The sequence below is a fragment of the Pteronotus mesoamericanus genome, unplaced genomic scaffold (genome assembly GCF_021234165.1).
Source record: "Pteronotus mesoamericanus isolate MK-2021 breed Mesoamerican mustached bat unplaced genomic scaffold, CSHL_Meso_final scaffold_54, whole genome shotgun sequence".
In the NCBI taxonomy this organism is placed as follows: Eukaryota; Metazoa; Chordata; class Mammalia; order Chiroptera; family Mormoopidae; genus Pteronotus; species Pteronotus mesoamericanus.
In genome coordinates, this window is record NW_026555321.1 from 40774516 (window position 1) to 40794377 (window position 19862).

Genomic DNA, 19862 nt, shown 5'->3' on the forward strand with positions numbered 1-19862 from the left:
CTTGGTCTAAGAACTTTGTCATCTACTTCAGAGGGAGGGTGGAACATGGAATAGTCTTAGGGTCCATTTCAGTTTGCAGAAGTCAAGAGATGGCTCCAGATGATCTAGAAAACCAGAGGCTGAACGGGGCTGAAGCCCAGTTCCATTACCTAGGAAACCAACCAAAACCAACGCAAGCTCCTCAAATACTCAGAATTTAAAACCTAGATTTCCCAGGAGAAAACATGCAAAAGGAAACCTACCTTTTAGCAGGGAAAGGGGGACACCTGCTTAGAGCTGAGAGTATGGCACAGTGGCTAAAGCAGCAGCTCCATGCAGCTCTCCAGATCTGGGATTTCCTCTCTTGATGCATTTGTAGAAGAGGCCCTGGATCACTGCTTCTTAAAGGGAGCCTGTGTGTGCTTGCACTGCAGGGGTGGGGATGGGGTGGGAGACAGAGAGGCCTAGAGCTCCTGGGCCCCCAGAAGAGGGGCTGCTCAGAGCCTTGCAGCAAGCAAGGGACAGAGTCCACACTGCCGAGTCCTGTGCTCAGCCCAGAAGCTGCTGTCAGACAGCACTCCCTCTCTCCCTGCACTGGAGAATGTGCCACTCTCAGATTCTTCCTCCTTTCTCTCTTCTAAGGGTCATTGAAATGTTCTAACCTCATTTCTGTTTGTGTGTGTGTTTGTTTGTTTGTTTTTTATTCTTTCTCTTCCAAATGCCTCCAATCTAAGAAGCAGCATCTCTACTTCCACTGATCTAGACCTATAATAGTTCTTAAGTGGCCCCCAAAACCCATATGACAATGACAGAATACATAAAAAAGGCGGGGGGGCAGTTTCTTTTGGCCGGTCTGATACAGAGTCAAAACCACAGGTTCTCATCCATAGCTTGACCTGGGAAAGCAAAAGGAAGTGTAAGTCCCTGACCTCCTCGCCATCCCCCATTTGAAATTTATAAGGAAAAATACAAAGGCAAAGGCATGGTGAGTGGACTGGGAGCGGAAGCAGTCTGTCCATCTTTAAGTGTGAGAGATGCAATGAGATCCCAGAAAATGACCTAACAACATCTCTACACCAAAAATTCCCATACCCCAATGCTCACTCTGAATCCAGATCTGCTGAACAGCTACTGCTGAGCCAAAAACAAATCACTTTTTAAGAGGGTGGGGCAATTCTCCTTCCCTAAATCTCTGCTCTTGTTGCAAGGGCTAAACAAAAAGCTTTTATCGGGAATATTTCACTGGGCAACATGGCACAAAGAAAGCAGTCTGCTTGTAGTCTGAAGGTCAACAGTGCTGCTCTTGTTTGAATTTGTGGCTCCTCTCTGAGGCCACGGCTAAATCATGCCACCCTGGGGAGATGTCCGTGGCAATGTATGTTCATTTAAAGACTCAGACAGGACCAGGCTGCTGTGGGCAGTTGACCAAGGCTGACCAGAAAATTATACCTTCTGCCTTTCCTTTGGCCCTGTCATTAGATTTTTTTTTTTTTTAAGTCAATAAAATGTTATCAACACTCCCTCACTGGAAATACTTTGTGGTTGCAACTAAGCGTGACTGTTACAACCACTAACAAAGGATTCCAAAATCAAAGGACAGAAGAGTCAAATGAAGCCCCTTAGTAAAAACTTCTCTAGCTTTTTCCACTTCATTTAGGCTGTGTACGCTGGGCAGCTTCATTAGAACTGCTGCATTCACTCCTACTCATACTAAGGGTTTTGTTTAGTTTCTCTAATGAATCACATCTGGTGTGTTTTTAAAAGTCATCTGTTCTGAACTAAATGTTTATGTCCCCCCAAAATTCAAGGTGAAGTCATACCCTCAATGTGATGGTATTTGGAAAGCAATTTGGGGCATCTGGGAAGTAATTAGGTTTAGATGAGGTCATGAGGGTAAGAGGGCAAGGTAGGCTCAGTGTCCTTAAAAGAAGAGGAAGTGAGACCAGAGCTCTCTCCTTCCTCCAGGTGAGGGCATGGTGAGAAGGTTAGAAGGTGACTGTCTGCAAGCCAGGAAGAAAGCTCTCACCTGGAACTGAATCTGCTGGCACCCTCATACTGGATTTCTCAGCCTCCAGAACTGTAAGAAATAATGATCTGTCCTTTAAGCCACCCAGACTATGGTATTTTGTTATAGCACCTAAGGTGACTAAGACAGCATCCTAATTAAAGAATGGTCTTGTGCTGCTATAATAAGAAATGAAAAAGTGCACATTAGTACCCTAGCTGCTTACGTCTTCTTCCACTATCCAAGGAGTAAGAGAGGAGGATTTGAAGCTAGGTGGTTACATGAGCAAACTTATATATTGATCTCCTATTATTAACCAATGTCTAATTGTATTTACATTTTAATCATTTACCTGAAAAAACCCACGGTACCCAAATAATCATGGACACAGGGAATTTTTGCACTGGAAAAGATGTAATCTGACTATATTACTTTATACATGTGGAAACTGGGATCCAGAGAGGCAAAGCAACAGGTACAAGGTTTGATAGCAACATAATGACAGAAGTCAAAATAAACACTAAGTCTTCTAATCGATGCTGAAAAGTGCAAAAAAGATAAAGCAGTAAAGATTCAAAGCTCTACACATGTCCCTCAAACCCACCTGCTCCACAGCCGACTCTGCCCTGGACACCGCCTTTGGGAGAGTGAGGCTGCCTCCCACGGGTCCTCTGCTTCTACCCACGGACTCCTCCAAGTGGTTCTCCACTCAGTAGCCAGAGAAATCTTCTCAAAACACAAACCACACCCTTGCTTAACCTCACGCCACCCATGCTAGTGACTCCCTACTGTTCTTGGGAAAACAACCTAAATATTGGCCATGTCCTTTGGGGGTCTACACGGTCTGGCTCCTGTTGACAGTTCTAGTCTCACCATCTACCAGCCACATTTGCCTTCAAAGCAGCGTGCTCCTTCCTGCCATGGGACCCTTGCACATGCTGTGTCCATGCTGCCACTCTTTCACTTTCCCCTTAAACAGGGTTAACATCTTCCTTTCTCTCATATCTCACTTCCCCAAAGAAGCCCTCCCTGACCTTTCATGTGTAGGTCAAAGTCCTTGGTTACATGCCCTTAGAGCAACATGCTTCTCTCCATTTCAAAGCTTTTATTTCCACTTGTTATTGTGTTCTTGATACTGTGATTATTAATTAACATCTGCCTCCTCCACTGAACTCTAAGTCACCAGAACCTTGCCTGGCTTGTTCATCATTTTATCTCCTTACCGCCAACACCATGCAAGTGCAGGAGGTGCTCAATCAACATGAATAAGAACGAATGAATAAAAGAATAAATGAGAAAAGGAATCTAAACATACATGTAAGGCCCTTGATCGAGGATGAGACATGCCTTCCAAATCACCTGTACTTTGGGAAACGATTCAATGATTGATGCCACTTAACATAGACCTTTCTAGGAAGAGGGAAATTACTCAATACTCTTCTCTCAGAAGCACAATTGCATCTTTAAGACAACATCACATAAAATATAATAACATTTCAAAGTGTACTCAGTAAAATGTCACTGTTCCAGCAACAACGTGAGACCTTCAGTCAAACATAAGCTCCTAAACTAAACAAAACCTCCAGGTCTCAGGAGCAATGGCAATTTTGCTCCTTACTATGGTTTCCCAGGAGCCCATAAATCAAGCCCTTCATTATAGAACACACAGAGATAACCCTCCCTTCATACCATCCCTGTTTTCAGACACATTCTTCACGACTGTCTCCAGCAGCCAGCTCATTTCTCATTTCAGACACTCCTCCACTTCCCCGCGGGGAAGAGCATGCATATGGCAGGTCTATTTCTACAATTTGACAATAATTTAAATTAAATTTCAGCTTCAATTGCTGGTTGTATTAGGGAGAAAGACATCATGGAGAAACACAGCAAAACTTAAAGCAGCAACATGGCAGAGACATGATGTGACAAAGCCTGGATTAACCAGAAAGAATGATTCTGCCAAGCAAAGAGGGCAGGGCAAGCAGAGAGTTGTCAGCAGCTGTAGAAAAGGCTCTTCAGACACATAACCACAAGCAACCTCCCTTTCCCACGTGAGGGCAAAACAACGTGAAATACTGATTACAGAGGAAGATAATTTACAATTATTTAAAGCCAAATTTTTTTTCGGCTAAAGATAATATTCAAATTTGTAAAAAGCAAACCATGTTAAGAAGATGTGTTCTCTCTTCTATCTCCCCTATGGAATTTAGTGGCTTTGATGACATTTAGACAGATGGCTGGTGAGATGCCATCTGTGAGCATGGACATCTTATTCAAAGTGTAGTCGCCTCTGTTAGCTATAGGTGAATCATCTGCTTTTTGGGTTATGAGAAAATTTATTAAAAGTCCTTCTTTCTTTTAAGTTATTAGCATAAGAAAGCTGAGAAGATCATCAGGTCCATACTTGGTTCCATTCAGCACCTCTTACTTAGTTTTCCACTGTCTTTAAGGCTTAGAGTCACTAAAAGGCATTTTAAACCACAGACTTTTTTACCTTCTCCAAGTAAGATAAGCTAAACACATAAGGTAAAGGGAGCTAAAGGTAGGCACGGGCAGCGTGGCAGGTGCCCTGCGTCACTTCCCGATTGAGGCTCCTCCACTAACCCTGGAGGATGAGTGGGGAAGAATTCCATCCAGGCCCAGCTGGGAGAACCTGGCACATTCTAGTCCCTACAAAGCTGGGTCTCTCCAAAACGGCTTTCTTATTTTCTTCACGGTATTAAGAATGCTCAAGAATTCCAGGCACGTTCGCTTTTCAATGTAATCACCAGAACATTTTCCAGGCTGAGATACAAATGATGTATGTACTGGTAGCCCACTGTTTTTAAATGGCCTGGAATACACTCCTTCCCTTTAAACAGATCAACCAGAGATGAGTGTGACTGACAACTCTTACACACGTCTTTTCTTCTCTAACCTCATGGTGGGCTCCAGGAGCAGTGCTCTACACTCAATAAATACCAGTTAAATGGAAAGAAACTGAGACTTCAAAAGGGGGTTCGTTTTCATTGAAACAGAAAATTTCTGTTCCTACCACCATCCTGAGAGATTCCTGCAGCACCAGCTGGGTTAGACGTGAAAGCACTGGCATTAACCATTCCACATCTGCAGAAACCATGTGTGCATTCCACATTGCTTGTGTCCTCTTATCTTCAGGCTGATTTATTTTATTAGCTCATAAAATTCCAGCATTATGTTCACTTATCTTGCTTTGTATACCACAAGGTCTCTTCAGGTATGCTTGGTTTTGCCTCTTGTTTTATGACTTTTCTTCAAAAATGAGGGGATGCAAATATATGTATAGAGAAAGACAGACATTCTTAAAGTGTTGCCAAGATAAATCCACTTCATGTTTATAGTAACCTTCTAAAGACAGCATGAAATATATAAACAATCATTTATCCAACAAATGTTAATTGGACAAACTCTGTGCCAGGCACCATCCCAGATATTAGGACTATAGCAGAAAGATAAAATAAAAGTTATATTCTAGTGTGGACAGACTCTGATAAGTAGAAAACACATCATGTGGCAGGTGATGATAAATACTATGAGGAAAAAAAAATCAAGTCAAATAAGAAGAGTAGGGAATGAAGGGATCGGGGTGGGGGGGAGAATGGAAATGACTTTCAACATAGGGATACAAAAAAAGCCTATCTAAGAAGTGAGAAGATGCCAGAGGAACAGAAGGAAGTCAGTCACATGGGTAGGCACAAGAGCTCTCCAGAGAGAGAAACAGCAATTGCTAAGGCCCTGAGGTGAACACAGGAGGAGAATAGGAGGAGGGCCAGTGCGGGGCAAGCACAGGAAAAGGGGAGGGGCTAGGTGGTGAGGTCCAGGAGTAGCAAGGCAACTAACTCAGTTGTGCCGGACGTCAAGGACCACTAGGAGGATTTGGCAATGCCACTGAATGAGGAGAGAGACATAAAAGAGACAGTGTGTGATTTAGGCTTAAAAGAAACCTTCTAGCTGCTGAATTGATAGTGGACAGCGAAGGGTCAAATGCAGATGCAGGGAGAACATGTGGGAGGCCCCTGGAATCACCCAGCAGCTGTGGAGGTGGTCCCACTGGAGGTGATAATGCTGTGGTTCTGGCTCTATTTAAAGGTAGGACTGACAGTGGTGTTATCAACCAGTCACCTGCGGACTGAGACTACTTGAATGTGAATCAGGCTTTGCAGGATAAAATCAACAGCTGAGGCATTTTGTCAAATACCCCTATTAATGATTATTTACAGAAGTGGCTCATTTAAAAACAAAGCTGTTCCACCTAAAAAGGCATAGGACTCCACAACCCTCTTGTTTTAAGCAACACACAAAACATCATCTTCCCTTTCCTGGTATCATTTATCCTTTATGAGAGTTACCAAATTTGCATTAGGAAAAAATCCATTCAACAACTCTAATTTGAGGACTGGATACATACCAGCCACTTTCTTGGACACCAGGGAAACAGTTTTAACCTAAAATAGACAATATCCCTGTTCCATAGTCCTGGATTCTTTTACAATATCAATAGTAAGTATCTTTGCTTGTTGCAACATTGTGCCATAGCCCTGCTTATATTACTGTATCGAATCCTTATAGCAACCCTATTATCATCTGTATTTTTCCAGCCAAGGAAACTATAACACAGAGAGATTGAATATGTTGTCCAAAGTCACAGAGCTATGAAGTGGTTAGGCCAGAATTCAAAATGCCAAAACCAGAACTGTCGCCTTCAACCTTCTCCTGGGCTTAAGGTGCAGTCCAGAACACGGGCCCCCAGACTTGCATTTTCACTTGTCCTCAGTCACTTTGGGCAGGACACAGGACACAGGACACATGACTTATCTCAACTTCAACTGCCACATCTACACAATGAAATGCTCTCAACGAGATAATCTCTTCCAGGCCCCTTTTTCAGAGAAAAAGTTTTAGAGATCTTGCTCTGGAATCCAGTGTTCCCAGTCCCAAAGCCCTCACTGTAAGGAGGGCACAGGTGCAAAGCCCACCTGCCATACAGTATAATTTGTCGAGGTCAGCTTTTGCATAAAACAATGTGAAGCACTTCCCCAGATGAACCTTTTGGTTGACCAGCTAGAAGAAAATAAACCAATTTCAAGGATACTCTAAGGTGGATATAAATGTTACCAGAAGACTCTATAGCAAAATTTACTTCTTTCAAAACCAGCCATGTGGAGTTACTCCTTTACAGAAAGGGGAAAACCAGCCATCAGTGCAGCTAGGATATTCTTGCTCCATGCTTGGTTAACTTGTAACACAATCAAGAGCAATTTCCACTTGTCTGCAGATGAATGAGTCTTAAGTTTCGCTTCCCTCAGTGTCCTTGTGTCTGACCCAGGGTAGAGCTCAATAAATACCAGTTGATTGAATTAGTGCGTGAATGAGTCAATGAATGAACTAAAAAATAAACAAATAAATTTATTAATTCTATAGTAATAAATATGTTCCCAGATGGGATCTATGTAGATCTGACCAGCAAAAGCATCACTACCCCCCACCACGTAAAGGCAAAGAAAACACTTCAAATTTATTGATTTTAGTGTTCCTAGAAGATTCCAATTATATAAATTGAAATTTTGAGATGTGTGGGGAGTAACAAATCTCATTTATAAAACTATAAGAGGAAAAGGTCAATCTGCTCATGTACGAACCACAATAAACACCTTTAGTTCCCTGTAGGACTTCTAAGGAGTTAACTCAAAGCCAGCATTTTGACAACTGAAGATAAGCCGGTGGTTGGGTTTCAAATGCTCGCCATCAATACTGGCCAGGAAATGATATGTACAGAGAAACCACTTGCTCATGACTCACTCCATAAAACGACCCACACACAGGAGTGTGAGTTAGACAGCAGGGTGCAGGAAGACACACAAACCATGAGAATGCTCCTGGACCCTTCACTCCTTTGACCCTTTTTTCGGAAGGTACCTAAGAATGTAAGTGTTAATCAAGCAGTGTAAAAAGTTTACACACAGTAAATGTCAGGGAAAAAGTCAATGTACTACCTTTTTTTCACAGAGAGCATCAGACACAATTGAGAAAAGTAAGAAAAAAAGAAAAACAACTTCTGCTATTGAAACCAGGAACATATAACCAGATGAAAGATGAGGCTTGATGCAATTATATAAGTCATTTGGGGAAAAACTCAATTAGCAGGGAACGGAAGCCTGGATGGAACTTCCTAACCAAGATTATTTACATAATTTTCAGGTGGACAGACTTGGGCTACATTTTAGAAAAATAAATCATAAGAAAAAGCATTTGAGAACACTTATTTTCTAGTGAATTTTTTACTGCAAATAATCTCAGTCAAAATAGAGTTAATGATAAACTGCAAAATAAGGCAGTTGAGATGTAAACTTTGTCAATATAACAAGCTTATTCTTTGAATTCACAACTACGGTTTCTCCTTTCTTCCCTCCTTCCCTCCCTCTCTTCCTTCCTCTCTTCCTTCCTTTTAAACCATGGATGATACTTCTGGATATTTAGGTTTAAAACTTGCAGGCACTATTAGGTGAAGTGTACGTGATATAGACAGAATTTTCCTTCTCCACTAATTTTAAAAGCCTGTTCAGATCTGCGTTTGGTACCAGTTTGATTGTTGTTCGTTTTTCTTTGGTATCTAGGAATGGAACAAAATAGCACATGAATATGAACCACAAAAAAATGGCAATTTAATACTATTTACGCTAATGTTATAAAGAGCAAGTGCCCACAGGCACTTTTTACCATCTACTTTACTACTTGTTCTGGAGTAAGAGGAAGGTCGGTATAGCTGGGAAATACTGGAAACAACAGAAGTGCCTCTCAATGGAGAATCAGGTTAACATAAACTATGACTCATTTGTTTTGTGCATGAAAGAGCAGCAGTGCAATGAGACATATCCTTCCCCAGGTGAATGGATAAGTAAACTGTGCTATGTCCGTACAATGGAATATTACTTCAGTGATTAAAAAAGAAGAAGTGAGTTCACAAGCCACGAGAAGACCTGGAGGAACTTTAGTGGAAGAAGCCAATCTGAAAAGGCTGCCTACTGAATGACATACCTGAAAAGACAAGACTCTGGAGACAATAACATGATCAGCATTGTCAGAGGTTGAGGGAAGGAGGGATAAACAGGGGGAGCACAGAGGATTTTCAGGGCAGTGAAACTATTCTGTAAGACACTGTAATGGTGGATTCGTGTCATTACACATTTGTCAAAACCCATCAAATGCACAACACCAAGTGAACACTAATGTAAGCGATCGACTCTGGATGATTATGATGTGTAGCCTTATCAGTTGTCACAAACGTACTACTCTGGTGGGGATTTTGATAGTTCGGGGGGCTGTGCCCGTGTGAGAGTGGAGGGTATATGGAAACTCTCCGTCATTTCTGCTTCATTTTGCTGTGAACCTAAAACTGCTCTAAAAAAATAAAGATTACTTAAAAGAAAAGGACATAAGTGTTGTCATTTTTTGTTTTGCAAGATAAAACAAAAAATGACAACACTTACGTCCTTAAAATATCACGACAAACTAAGTTTTATATCTATATCTACCTATATGTCTAACTATATCTAAATACCGGGAAGGAGGCTGAGCTGAGAACCAGGATTGTACCTGAGGAGGTAAGTGGGATGGGGGGTGGTCAAGGGGCTGTTGGCTCTATCTTGGTGGTTTGATTTTTTTAGAGGATGGACATGTTAGTTAAGACATTCACTTTATATTTTATGTGAAAGTATTCGTGACATTTTACCCCTTGAGTATTCATCTCAAAAAAAAAAAAAGCACAACATTTTTCTACCCTAATATTATTTGTCTAATAGCAAAAGCAGCAGAAAAGATCATCTACTAAACTATTGGGGTGATTCAGGTTATTTATTTCAAAAAGCTAAACTGGTCTCAGAGAAAAATCTAAACACTAAGTGTTTGGAACTGATTTAATGGTTACTTCTAGGTCTTCCTAAAAATATCATTATTATCCTTGTCTCTTACTTTTATATAATGTTTTACACTCTTTTCTTTAAAATACTGACATCCTCATATACCAACAGGTCAGAGTTAATTATATTTGTTGTATTTGTTTACTTCAGTCATTTAAATTACTAAAGTTGCAAAGCTAATCATAACAGATCAAGTGTCTTAAACAGGGATTCTTAGCCTTGAATTATCAGACTGCCAAAGAGTTCATGGATAAATTCAGGACATCTGTGAGTTTGGACAGAAAAAAAAAATCTTCAGTTTCACTAAGAACTGAAATTTAGCATTTCCTTCCAGTATGAATAGAGGCTACAAATCACAGAAGCATTAGCAGATCTGTGAATTTGTTGCCTAGAAATCACTATATTTTTAAATCTCAGTGTGGTTTATGTGGGTATTTCAAAATATCATTTCCTCTTATCTCGTATTAGGTATATTAGTTATTAGCCTTGTTGCCAGATCTTCTTACTTAATGCATTGATTAAGATGCACATATATAACTCTTACTAGAAATTTATTTTTAAATATTTGGATAACTGTATTTCAATGTAACTGAGTTTTATTGTAATCTTATATATTTCACCTTAAGCACATATAAACAGTCTTCTGAAGGGAAGGGCTGTTTATAGGTTTCACAGTTTGTTAAAGGTCAAGAACCCCTGGAACCCAGTCATTCTCTCCAGTAATTCCAATCTACCAACATAACCAACATAACCACCATCCCCAATGCGGTGTAATCCTCCACACTTACTCCTTCACATGAACAAATATATTTATAAACAGGTAGGAGCATACTTTATATTTTATGTGTTCTATAATTGTGTATTATACTTTTATTTTATAATATACTTACAAGTCTATATAATTCAGATATTCATCCTGTTTCCAGCTTTTGGCTACTATTAAAAAAATTCTGTAATAAAACTCCCTGTATATGTCTCCTCATATCCTGGTATTTTTTTAAATTTCAAGGTGAGTTCTACTTATGAAAAACTGGTGCTAACAACAAGTACCTCAAATTTAACTATAAGCTGATTTTGTATTATGAAATCAACAGCAACAATAGCTAGGACTTTTTGTGCCCACTATGGGCTGGGCCCCAGTGTTTTACATGAATTAATTTATTTTAATCCTTAGAACTCTAAGGAGGAGAGCTGTCATAATTCCAGTTTACAGGTGAGGAAACTGAGGTTCAGAGTGGTGTTCAGTCTCCAGCTCCCAAAGTTTGTAATTCTGGTGACGAATGCAACAAACAGGTGTTCTTGGAGCATAAGAGGCCTCATTAACATAGGCCCCCTCAATGTCACTTTGAAGGGGAGTAGTAAACGATGACTGACACTTTGCTACATCATTAACTTCTGAGAGTATGTCCTGAAGTGGCTTGGAATTTCTTTGTCACTGTGCTTTTGAAGAGGTGGATCAAAGAGAAAAAGATCACAGTGATTATTACAACCCACCACCTAATCAATTAGGGCAAAAGCAAGATGAGATGTGTCTATGTCAACAATGAGTAAATTTGCCATCAGAGTTGACAGCGTGAGAACAACCTTGAACTTGGCATAGGGTCTCGACCATATTAGACCCAAAGGATTTCACAGGCAGCAAGGGCAGATCATAAATCCAAACGGAAAAAAATGCCAACAGATTAAATAGAAGCATGTGCCAATGAAGACCCAATCGCAGAGGCAGGCCTGGTTTCCTGGGCGATAAGAGCAGTATTAAAATCCACATAATTCATTAAGACCTCATGCTGGCTGGGGGCAAGGCTACCCTTTCCAGTTACCAAGTTCCAAAACAGACCAAAAGAAACAAAACCACAGAAACGGTATCTTTTTAAATTAATTGGACTTCTGAGCAGAGACAAAATAATCCTGCTGCTATCCCGTGTGTCTTCCATGCCTGGTTTAACCTATCCTAGCAATGAAGTGTCATTTGGCTTAATCAAGACAGGAACACTTTTCCCCTTTCTATAATCAACACTTGTGATTTGAGTGTCCATGAAATAGTGTAAGTAACCAGAAAGCACAGTAATGGGAATTTGGGGATGTATGTCATAAACCTCAAAGCTGCTTTGCCCCTGAGACCAGATGAATATCCTATACATCATTCACCACCAAAAGCCATGGAGCCAAACGCTTTCTTCTCCTTCCTGCCCTGGAGGCAGTATGGGGGAGCTGTGGAATCCCACGGTCCTGGGCTTGAATCTACAATAAGCTGGGGCTTGGAGCAAACTGCTTATCTCTCTGAGGCTCTATTTCCTCATCTTCAAAATGGGTATGGTAATACCGACAGTAGCAGGCCAGTTGTGATATTAAATGGATCTCATTCCACTTCCAGTCATGGTTCAGCCTGCTAGCCTGGAGATGCCACACCAGCATGGAAAGGAAGCCCTGCCACCAGCCCCATCCCCACCGGAGCAGCAGGAAGGATTCTTCCTAAAGAAGGGGTGTAAGCAGGTGTCCCATATAAAGTCATGGACCTTAGCAAGGGACGAGAGGTATAGTTCAAAGAGAGATGGGCCAGAGAAACATGAAAACAATCTCCCACTCTGAGTTTCTGTGCAAAATACTCAACTGCTATGCATTGCATTTCCACCTCTCACTGCCAGAGGGGTATAAACCTGTTCACAGGTTTAAAAAAACCTCCATACCCTTTTAGCCAGGAATTTCATATTTTATCCATTTTATCCTTCTAATAAAAGATTACACAAAGGTGCTCTAGAATGCCCATCAGTGTTACTTACAATAGACAAAAATTGTAACATCCAAATATCCAATAAAGAATTGGTTAAATAAATTTGGTGCATCCATTTGACAATGTACTTTATAGTTACTCGAAATAATGTTCTTGAAGACTATTTCAATGTGGTAACATGATCTCAATAAGTAAATTAAAGCCAAATGAATAAATTAATATGTGTTATGATATCAATTTTAAAAGCCGTGTGCTTATGTAAGCTTTAAAATCTGGTTGAAAATATGTGCTGTTTAGGGAAACATGTATGTATCAAGTTCATAGACAGGCAGGGCAACAATAAACATTAAACTCAGCAGAGAAAGGGGTTTGCAAGGACTACATGGAATTTTATATCATCTTTTACACCATTTTGTATGTCTGCACTATTTCATAATGAAGAAATTGTAAAGTGAGGGTGTGTATAATGCCAGGAAAGTAACACATCAAAATGTAGCTACTGCTTTGTGATGAGATTATTGATGAATTCTATTGTTCAGATTTTCCAAATTTTCTGCAAGGAAATATATATTCTTTCATCTTTTATGTTGTTTTTATCATTGGGAACTATTTTTATACTCACCCCCGAGCTCACTTTTGAGAAAGGAGGCTTGGTGCTCAGCAGCACCCTCCATCGGGGGCGCACCTGGCTCTTCCACTAGGGCCTTTCCTGGGGACCATAAGCCGCGGCTCCTCACTCAGGGGCCTCTCATCCATTAGGGTTTAAACTAGACAAGTGCTGTGGGAGAAGAAATGTCCCTGAAATCATCCCACTCATATCCTCTGACGTGAGAGGAGATTTGTAGGTGGTTGCTGGGAGCATTCTCCACTCTGCAAATTGTTCTCAAAAGTACAGGTTACTTTTTTTTTCTGGAACGGCTTGTGTTCTATCCTGCCAGGAAGCTGGGGACTCAGCCAGTGGATTGGGTAAAGTGGTGGGAAAAAATAGAGACCAATTATATCATTAAATAGTGTGGACTCACCAGTCACAATTCATTTTTCACCAAGTGGTGGGGGCAAAATGTGGGAGGATAGTTCTTCGGAGATACGTCACTGTGCCTTAAGACCCCTTCGATGTTATTTCAAGAGGAACCCTTAACATGGGGTCTTGGCTGGGCTCCATGGGGCCCATGAAATTACACATCAATCTTGTGAAATTGTTTGGAGCTCAGTGTTATTACCAGATTCCCAGAGGAGTCTGTGATCCCCCAAGCAACTGAGGATCCTTTTCTGTAACAATAAGCTCTTTTCTTAGCTTAGCCATTCCTATCTGGCCTGTAAGCCCAGGTTCAATAAGAGGTTGGAGAGGAGCTTAATAGGAAAACTCCCTTCCAATCACCTACAGAATCGGCATCTGAGGCTTTAAAATAAAGCAAAGTGTCAGTGGGAAGTGTCTGGTGTTATCATCACTCAGATACCCTGAGGGGCTCTATGTGTACTTTTTAATCAAAGGGGGAAGATTTTGCCTGCATTAACATTTCCCAATTTTATGTCACAGATAATATTTCTTTAAAAGTGGTATGTGTGTTGAATTCCCCATGTCCTGGATAACTCACTGTTTTTTATTTTTAAAATACATCAACTAATAACTATTTACCAAGAGCTCACTCTTGGTAATGCTGTATACACAGCATTCGGCTGGGACTCAATAGATACTTGACCATGATCCCCAAAAGACCTCTGTCCTCTAATCTAGCACCTTCTTGTTCAAAGACCTCTGGTGAATGTCTTTCCACTTATTAAATGGAATAAAAATCGAGAGTTACTAATATTACTTTCCCAAACCCTCGCATCCTCTAGTATGAGTCATCTGTTGGAACCCACCTCTTTTTCAGATGCTACTTTCCACTACACATAGAAACAGTCTCAAAACAACTCTTCAGTAATGCTGCTTCTTAGGTAAGGGACTAAAACTCTACTGGATATCACCATTGAAAAGCACCTTTGAATAGCCTACAAAGGCCATTTATCAGAACAATTAATTTAGTGGACTCATTTATTTAGACATTGTTGCCTTTAAGGCAAAACATCTTCTCACAAGTGACTTTACCCACCCCTTCACTTGATTCATCTACTCTCTACTGAGTGTCTGCTAGGTGCAAGGCACTGAAAATCAGTACCACTTCCTCTGTGGCCACATCTCAGTCACACATCCTGTCATTTTCATATGACTTGGACAGTCAGGAAACCTGCAAAAGGCCAGCTTTCATGGCCTCCCACAGCTTCTAGGATTCTTCTAATGTTCATAATTATTATAATACTATGTGACAATATCTGGGGGTAACTCTGCCCAGGCTCTGGAATCTGTATCACTAAGTTTCAGGAAAAATGCCCAGCAAATCGGAAAGGAGTTTGGCCATAGTTGAATCCCTAAGCATAAAGGTAGATTTATTTTTCATAAAAGTGTCTCTACTACAACAAAGCATGATATGAGATAGTTAAAAAGAGAGAGAGTAATAAAAAACAAATCATAACTCATAATTGTAAATATTAATCTTTTCATATAAAAGAATTTAGTGGTTTTTGATAAAATGATACTAGACACATGTTTTTCTAAAAAAAAATAAATATGGTCCAGGAATAATGAACGATGAGGCATGATCTTAGAAATGACCTAGATTAAAGTCTTGTCTAAAACACTATACCTCCCTGGGCATCTATTTCTTCATTTGCAAAGTGAGAGAATAAGACTATATGGTGGTTAAGGGCTCTTCAAATTCTGAAAGCCAATGATTCTAGTAATTTCCCCAAAATTTAAAACATTCAAACATAAAGAACTTATTGCTGATAAGGAAAATTCCATAGACACTATTTGTTGATAATAAAACATTCACTGAGTAAAGTAAAGCCTGGAAGTACTGCTACGAAGGCCACCTAGTAAACTGGTCCAACTCCATCAATCTGATGGCCTAAGGCCTGGAACAAACACCATATAGTGAAAGAAAGATGTACAAGTGCATTAATTAAATGATAGCTCCGGCTCACTCCACCATGGCTGTTTGCATCACAGATAACTCTGCAATAATTAAAAATAATTCAAACAGTATTGTTTACACGGGTAATTAAATGTCCTCAGATAAGAGCCCAATAATCCATGTGCTATGAAGATTCAAATTTTCACAATGGTTGTAGAATAGTTTATCTCAAACCCCTTTTTAAAAAACAAAGGAGGTACTGAGCCCCAGAGAGCAAAGAAGATGGCCAAAGTTACACTGTTATTTATGGGCAGAGCCAGAACCATGACCCAGTTCTTAGCATAGAAGCCTTCTCATCTTACAACAATGGCTTCTGTGGTCTCAGTAGAGAAGAAAGACCTGGGTCTAATGTTAGATGGATCCAACATGCACAGTGTTTAAACTCCAAGGAAGTACAAAAGACAAACAGACTTGGGGAGCCCAGGGAGAGTGTGAATCCCCGCCCATCCCCACCCCCCAGATAAGGAAGGCATCAGAGGCTCAGGTCGGCACCCCACTGTGTCAGTGAGGAGAGAAGGAGGACACACAAAGAAAGGTACCAAAATTGGGCATTCAAAAATATGGGCCTGGAAAATCCAAGAAAGCTTTTTACCTCTCAACATCAGCTTTCTACTACCATGTCACTTAAATTTGTTTTGCAAAGTTCTGCTTTCAAAGAAAAACACAATGAGGCTAACAGTTGGTGGGTGCCTAGAACATGCCAAGTAATGTGCTTAGTATTTTCACTTTTGTTTTATTTCATCCTCACAAAAATTTTGTTAGGTTAAATCTTTTCATCCCTATTTTCCAGACGAGGAATCAGAGGTAAGCGCCACACAAATGGTAAGTGGAGAATCTTAATTCAAACTAAGATCTGTTGAATCCAAAGTCACTCACTCAGCCATGCTGCTGGAGACTTCTGGCCTTCAGGTCACTAGTTGCTGAGTTGGGCCAACTTGCTAACTTCTCTGAAGGTGGACAAACAGCTGGCCCATCTTCTGGAACCAGCTTCAAAAAGAGCACCATGGAATTTTTCTAGATTCGACCCAGATGCACCGAGTTCATAATTCATTTTATGAGAGAAAAGACATGGGTGATAAACAACTTGGCTTGGAAGTTTAAGTTGGACACAAAGCTTTCTCCAGTAAAAATGAAATATTTTTAAAAAGAGCTTGCCCCCAGGTCACAGCTGCCATAGTCAGATCCTAGAAGCCCACTTAACTTAACATGCACAGCATGTTAACAAATAGATTCAGAAACAAGAGGTGTTCCCATGGCAGGGGAATAGGAAGGACTGTACTTACACTTATGTCGAGACTACAAAGGCTAACAGCATCTTCATCTTGGGCACTCTGCTTCCGTTTTCGCTGCAAAACAAATGATAAAACAAAGTTCAGATGCAAACATGGATTATGGCTTTGATTAAGGAAAGAAAAAAAGCAACCAATTAGTACATGCAATCCTTGTCATTCCTGCCCGGTTGTCCAAAACCTTTAACCAAGCTACATAAATGAACTATTCTAAGAAAGCCTAAGAAAGTGCAGGAAACTATTTTGTTCATCAGATTCCACATAAAAGTGAGATCATATCGTATTTGTTTTTCTCTGACTGCCTTATTTCACTTAGCATAAAAATCTCCAGGTCCAACCATGTCACTGCAGAGAGTAAGAGTTCCTTCTTTTTTATAGCTACATAGAATTCCATTATGTAAATGTACCAAAGTTGTTTTTTTTAATCCACTGATGGGCACTTGGTTTGTTTCCAGACCTTGGCTATTGTAAATAACACTGCTGTGAACATAGGGGTGCATATATGCTTTCTGATTGGTGTTTTGGGATTCTTATATAGTCCCAAAAGTGGGATCACTGGGTCAAAAGTCAGTTCCATCTTTAATTTTTTTGAGGAAGCTCCATACTGTTTTCCACAGTGGCTGCACCAATCTGCATACCCACCAACAGCGCACAAGTGTTCCCTTTTCTCCACGTCCTCACCAGCACACTTGTTCTTTGTTGATTTATTGATAGTAGCCATTCTGGCAGATGTGAGGTGATACCTCACGGCAGTTTTAATATGCATCTCTCTGATGATTAATGATGTTGAACATTTTTTCATGTATCATCTATTGGCCTCTGTATGTCCTCTCTGGAGAAGTGTCAAAATAGATCCAGAGGAGTGGATACATGGAATAGACTGACAAATCTCAGAGGGGAGGTGGTGGGGGAGGACTGGATAAAAGAAGGTGAAGAGATTAGTCAAAGAACATATATATGCATAGCCCATGACACAGACAACAGTGTGGTAAAGGCCAGGGGGCAGGGGCTGGGTGGAGGTGGGCAAAGGTTGGGGGGTGGGTGGGGATTGCGGGACATCTGTAATAGTGTGAGCAATTAAAAAAATATATGCTTTCAACATCTTTACCAAAAAAATAAAATAAAATGCAGGGAAATATGAAGCTCTAGGGCAAGTGGTCTGCATTATTATTTGTATTCATGCTGCTAAACTTTGTTCCCTTTTGTATCTTTTTTTTGTAAATATCTTCATATATCAAGGTTTAGAAATTTAGACACAAAGTTCAGATTCTGACTAGCTTGGAAGAGAAACTAGACTGGAAAGAAAATCTATTTTACTTAAAGATATTCCATTTTTAGAGCTGCTTTGTACTTGGGTAATTTCAATTTGTTCTAAACCTCATCCAGGGTCCTGATGTAATTGCAGAACCAGAATGCTGGAAAGAAACTTGCACACCATCTCCAATCTTCCTTCCTCTTTTATAGCCATAAACACTGAGATTCATAAAAGTTATTACTTGAAATGAAGAACACTGTACTTCAAATGAACTTATGACCAAGGAAGTCTGCCAGGTTAGATGAAGAAAAATATATTTTCCTCTATATAAAAAGAACAGGAACTCCATCTAAAACCACTCTAATGGTTCATAAAAGGAATATTCACCTCTCTTCTGAATCCCAGTTCAACCAACCAGGCAAGTATTGAGTCCCTAATTTGTGACTTGCTAAGTCTCCCATCCTACTTGGCAGAAAGCTACCAAAGGATCAAATCACTGACACGAAGTGACAATGGAGTCAAGGGCCTTCAGCTGCCAAAGAAGTCCACCCCTTCCTCCTCCTCTATCAGACCCTGAAAATGAACACTGGCAGAGACTGCAAAGAAACCAGACCTGTCCTTGTCCATCTTACTATTCTTGTTCTAGTATTTCTCCACTTCAACTCAACAAAGATGTGTCGTGTATCCACTATGTGCCAGGATGTGTGTTTGCCCCTGGAAATGCAAAGATTAGCAACTCTCATGGTTAAGGAACTTACATTCATGGAGAAGGGACAGGCTCTGATATGATTAACTATAACGCAGTAAGATCCAAACAGCCTAGGGAAAGTCACTTCACTTCTCTGAGTCATGCTTTCTCAGCTCTAAAATGGAAGCGAGGGCATTTGCTTCTATTCTCAAAGAGAGAGGAATAATTACATTAGTACATATCAGAGCTTAGTGGAGCGCCTGGTACACAGTAGGCACTCAGACCGTGGGCTCAAGGGCTCTGGGAGCATGGTTAGGATTAATCAGTTTGGGCTGGGTGGAGGTTGGGGAGGTCTTCCCTGAGGAAGAGACAGTTGATTAGGCCAGAAGGATGAATAAGAGTTTGCCAGACAAAGACGGGAAGAGGACTGGGGCCTCGTGTGCCATAGCCAGCTACCTAGATATTTAAAATCCCAAAGGTGAACATGAACCTATCCAGAGCAGTGGAGTTCTAGATCCTGTACATTATTGCACTCAAGCACTGGAATGATTCAGAAATCCAATGCCAGAAGCTAGGACCCTAAACCAGCCATTCTGGGATGGTGCTCAGGAATTAACGAGCTTGCCAAGTGGTTCTTAGGGAGTCAAATACTCCACTTTGAGGGGAGCTTTGAGAAGGTGGTGGTAGCCACTTGCCATTTTTGAGAATGCTTCATATTTCCATAGGGTCCTGATCCTTACTGAGTCATATCCAGTTACAATTAAAGTGGCACTGTGGTATCAGTGAAGACAATTCACTGGCTTATAGTTACATGGTGACTTTTTAAGGCAAGAGGTAAGTACAGCAATGGGGAGCTCCCATTCTACAGGTAAATAAACTGAGGTCAAAGGAAATAAACAATTTTCTCAAAGTTACACAGCTACAGTGTGATTCTAATTCCTAGGGCAAAATCCTTTATACACACTGT

The 19862-nt window shown here is 40.5% G+C and overlaps 1 protein-coding gene across 1 annotated transcript in view; it reads right to left on the reverse strand.

Moving 5' to 3' along the window:
* The window catches only part of ARHGEF3 (Rho guanine nucleotide exchange factor 3), a 315180-nt gene that overhangs the window by 124111 nt on the left and 171207 nt on the right, over positions 1-19862 (reverse strand). The window contains exon 4 of the mRNA XM_054595578.1: positions 16947-17009. Within this exon, the coding sequence (XP_054451553.1) occupies positions 16947-17009 (63 nt within the window). The remainder of the gene's footprint in view (positions 1-16946; positions 17010-19862) is intronic.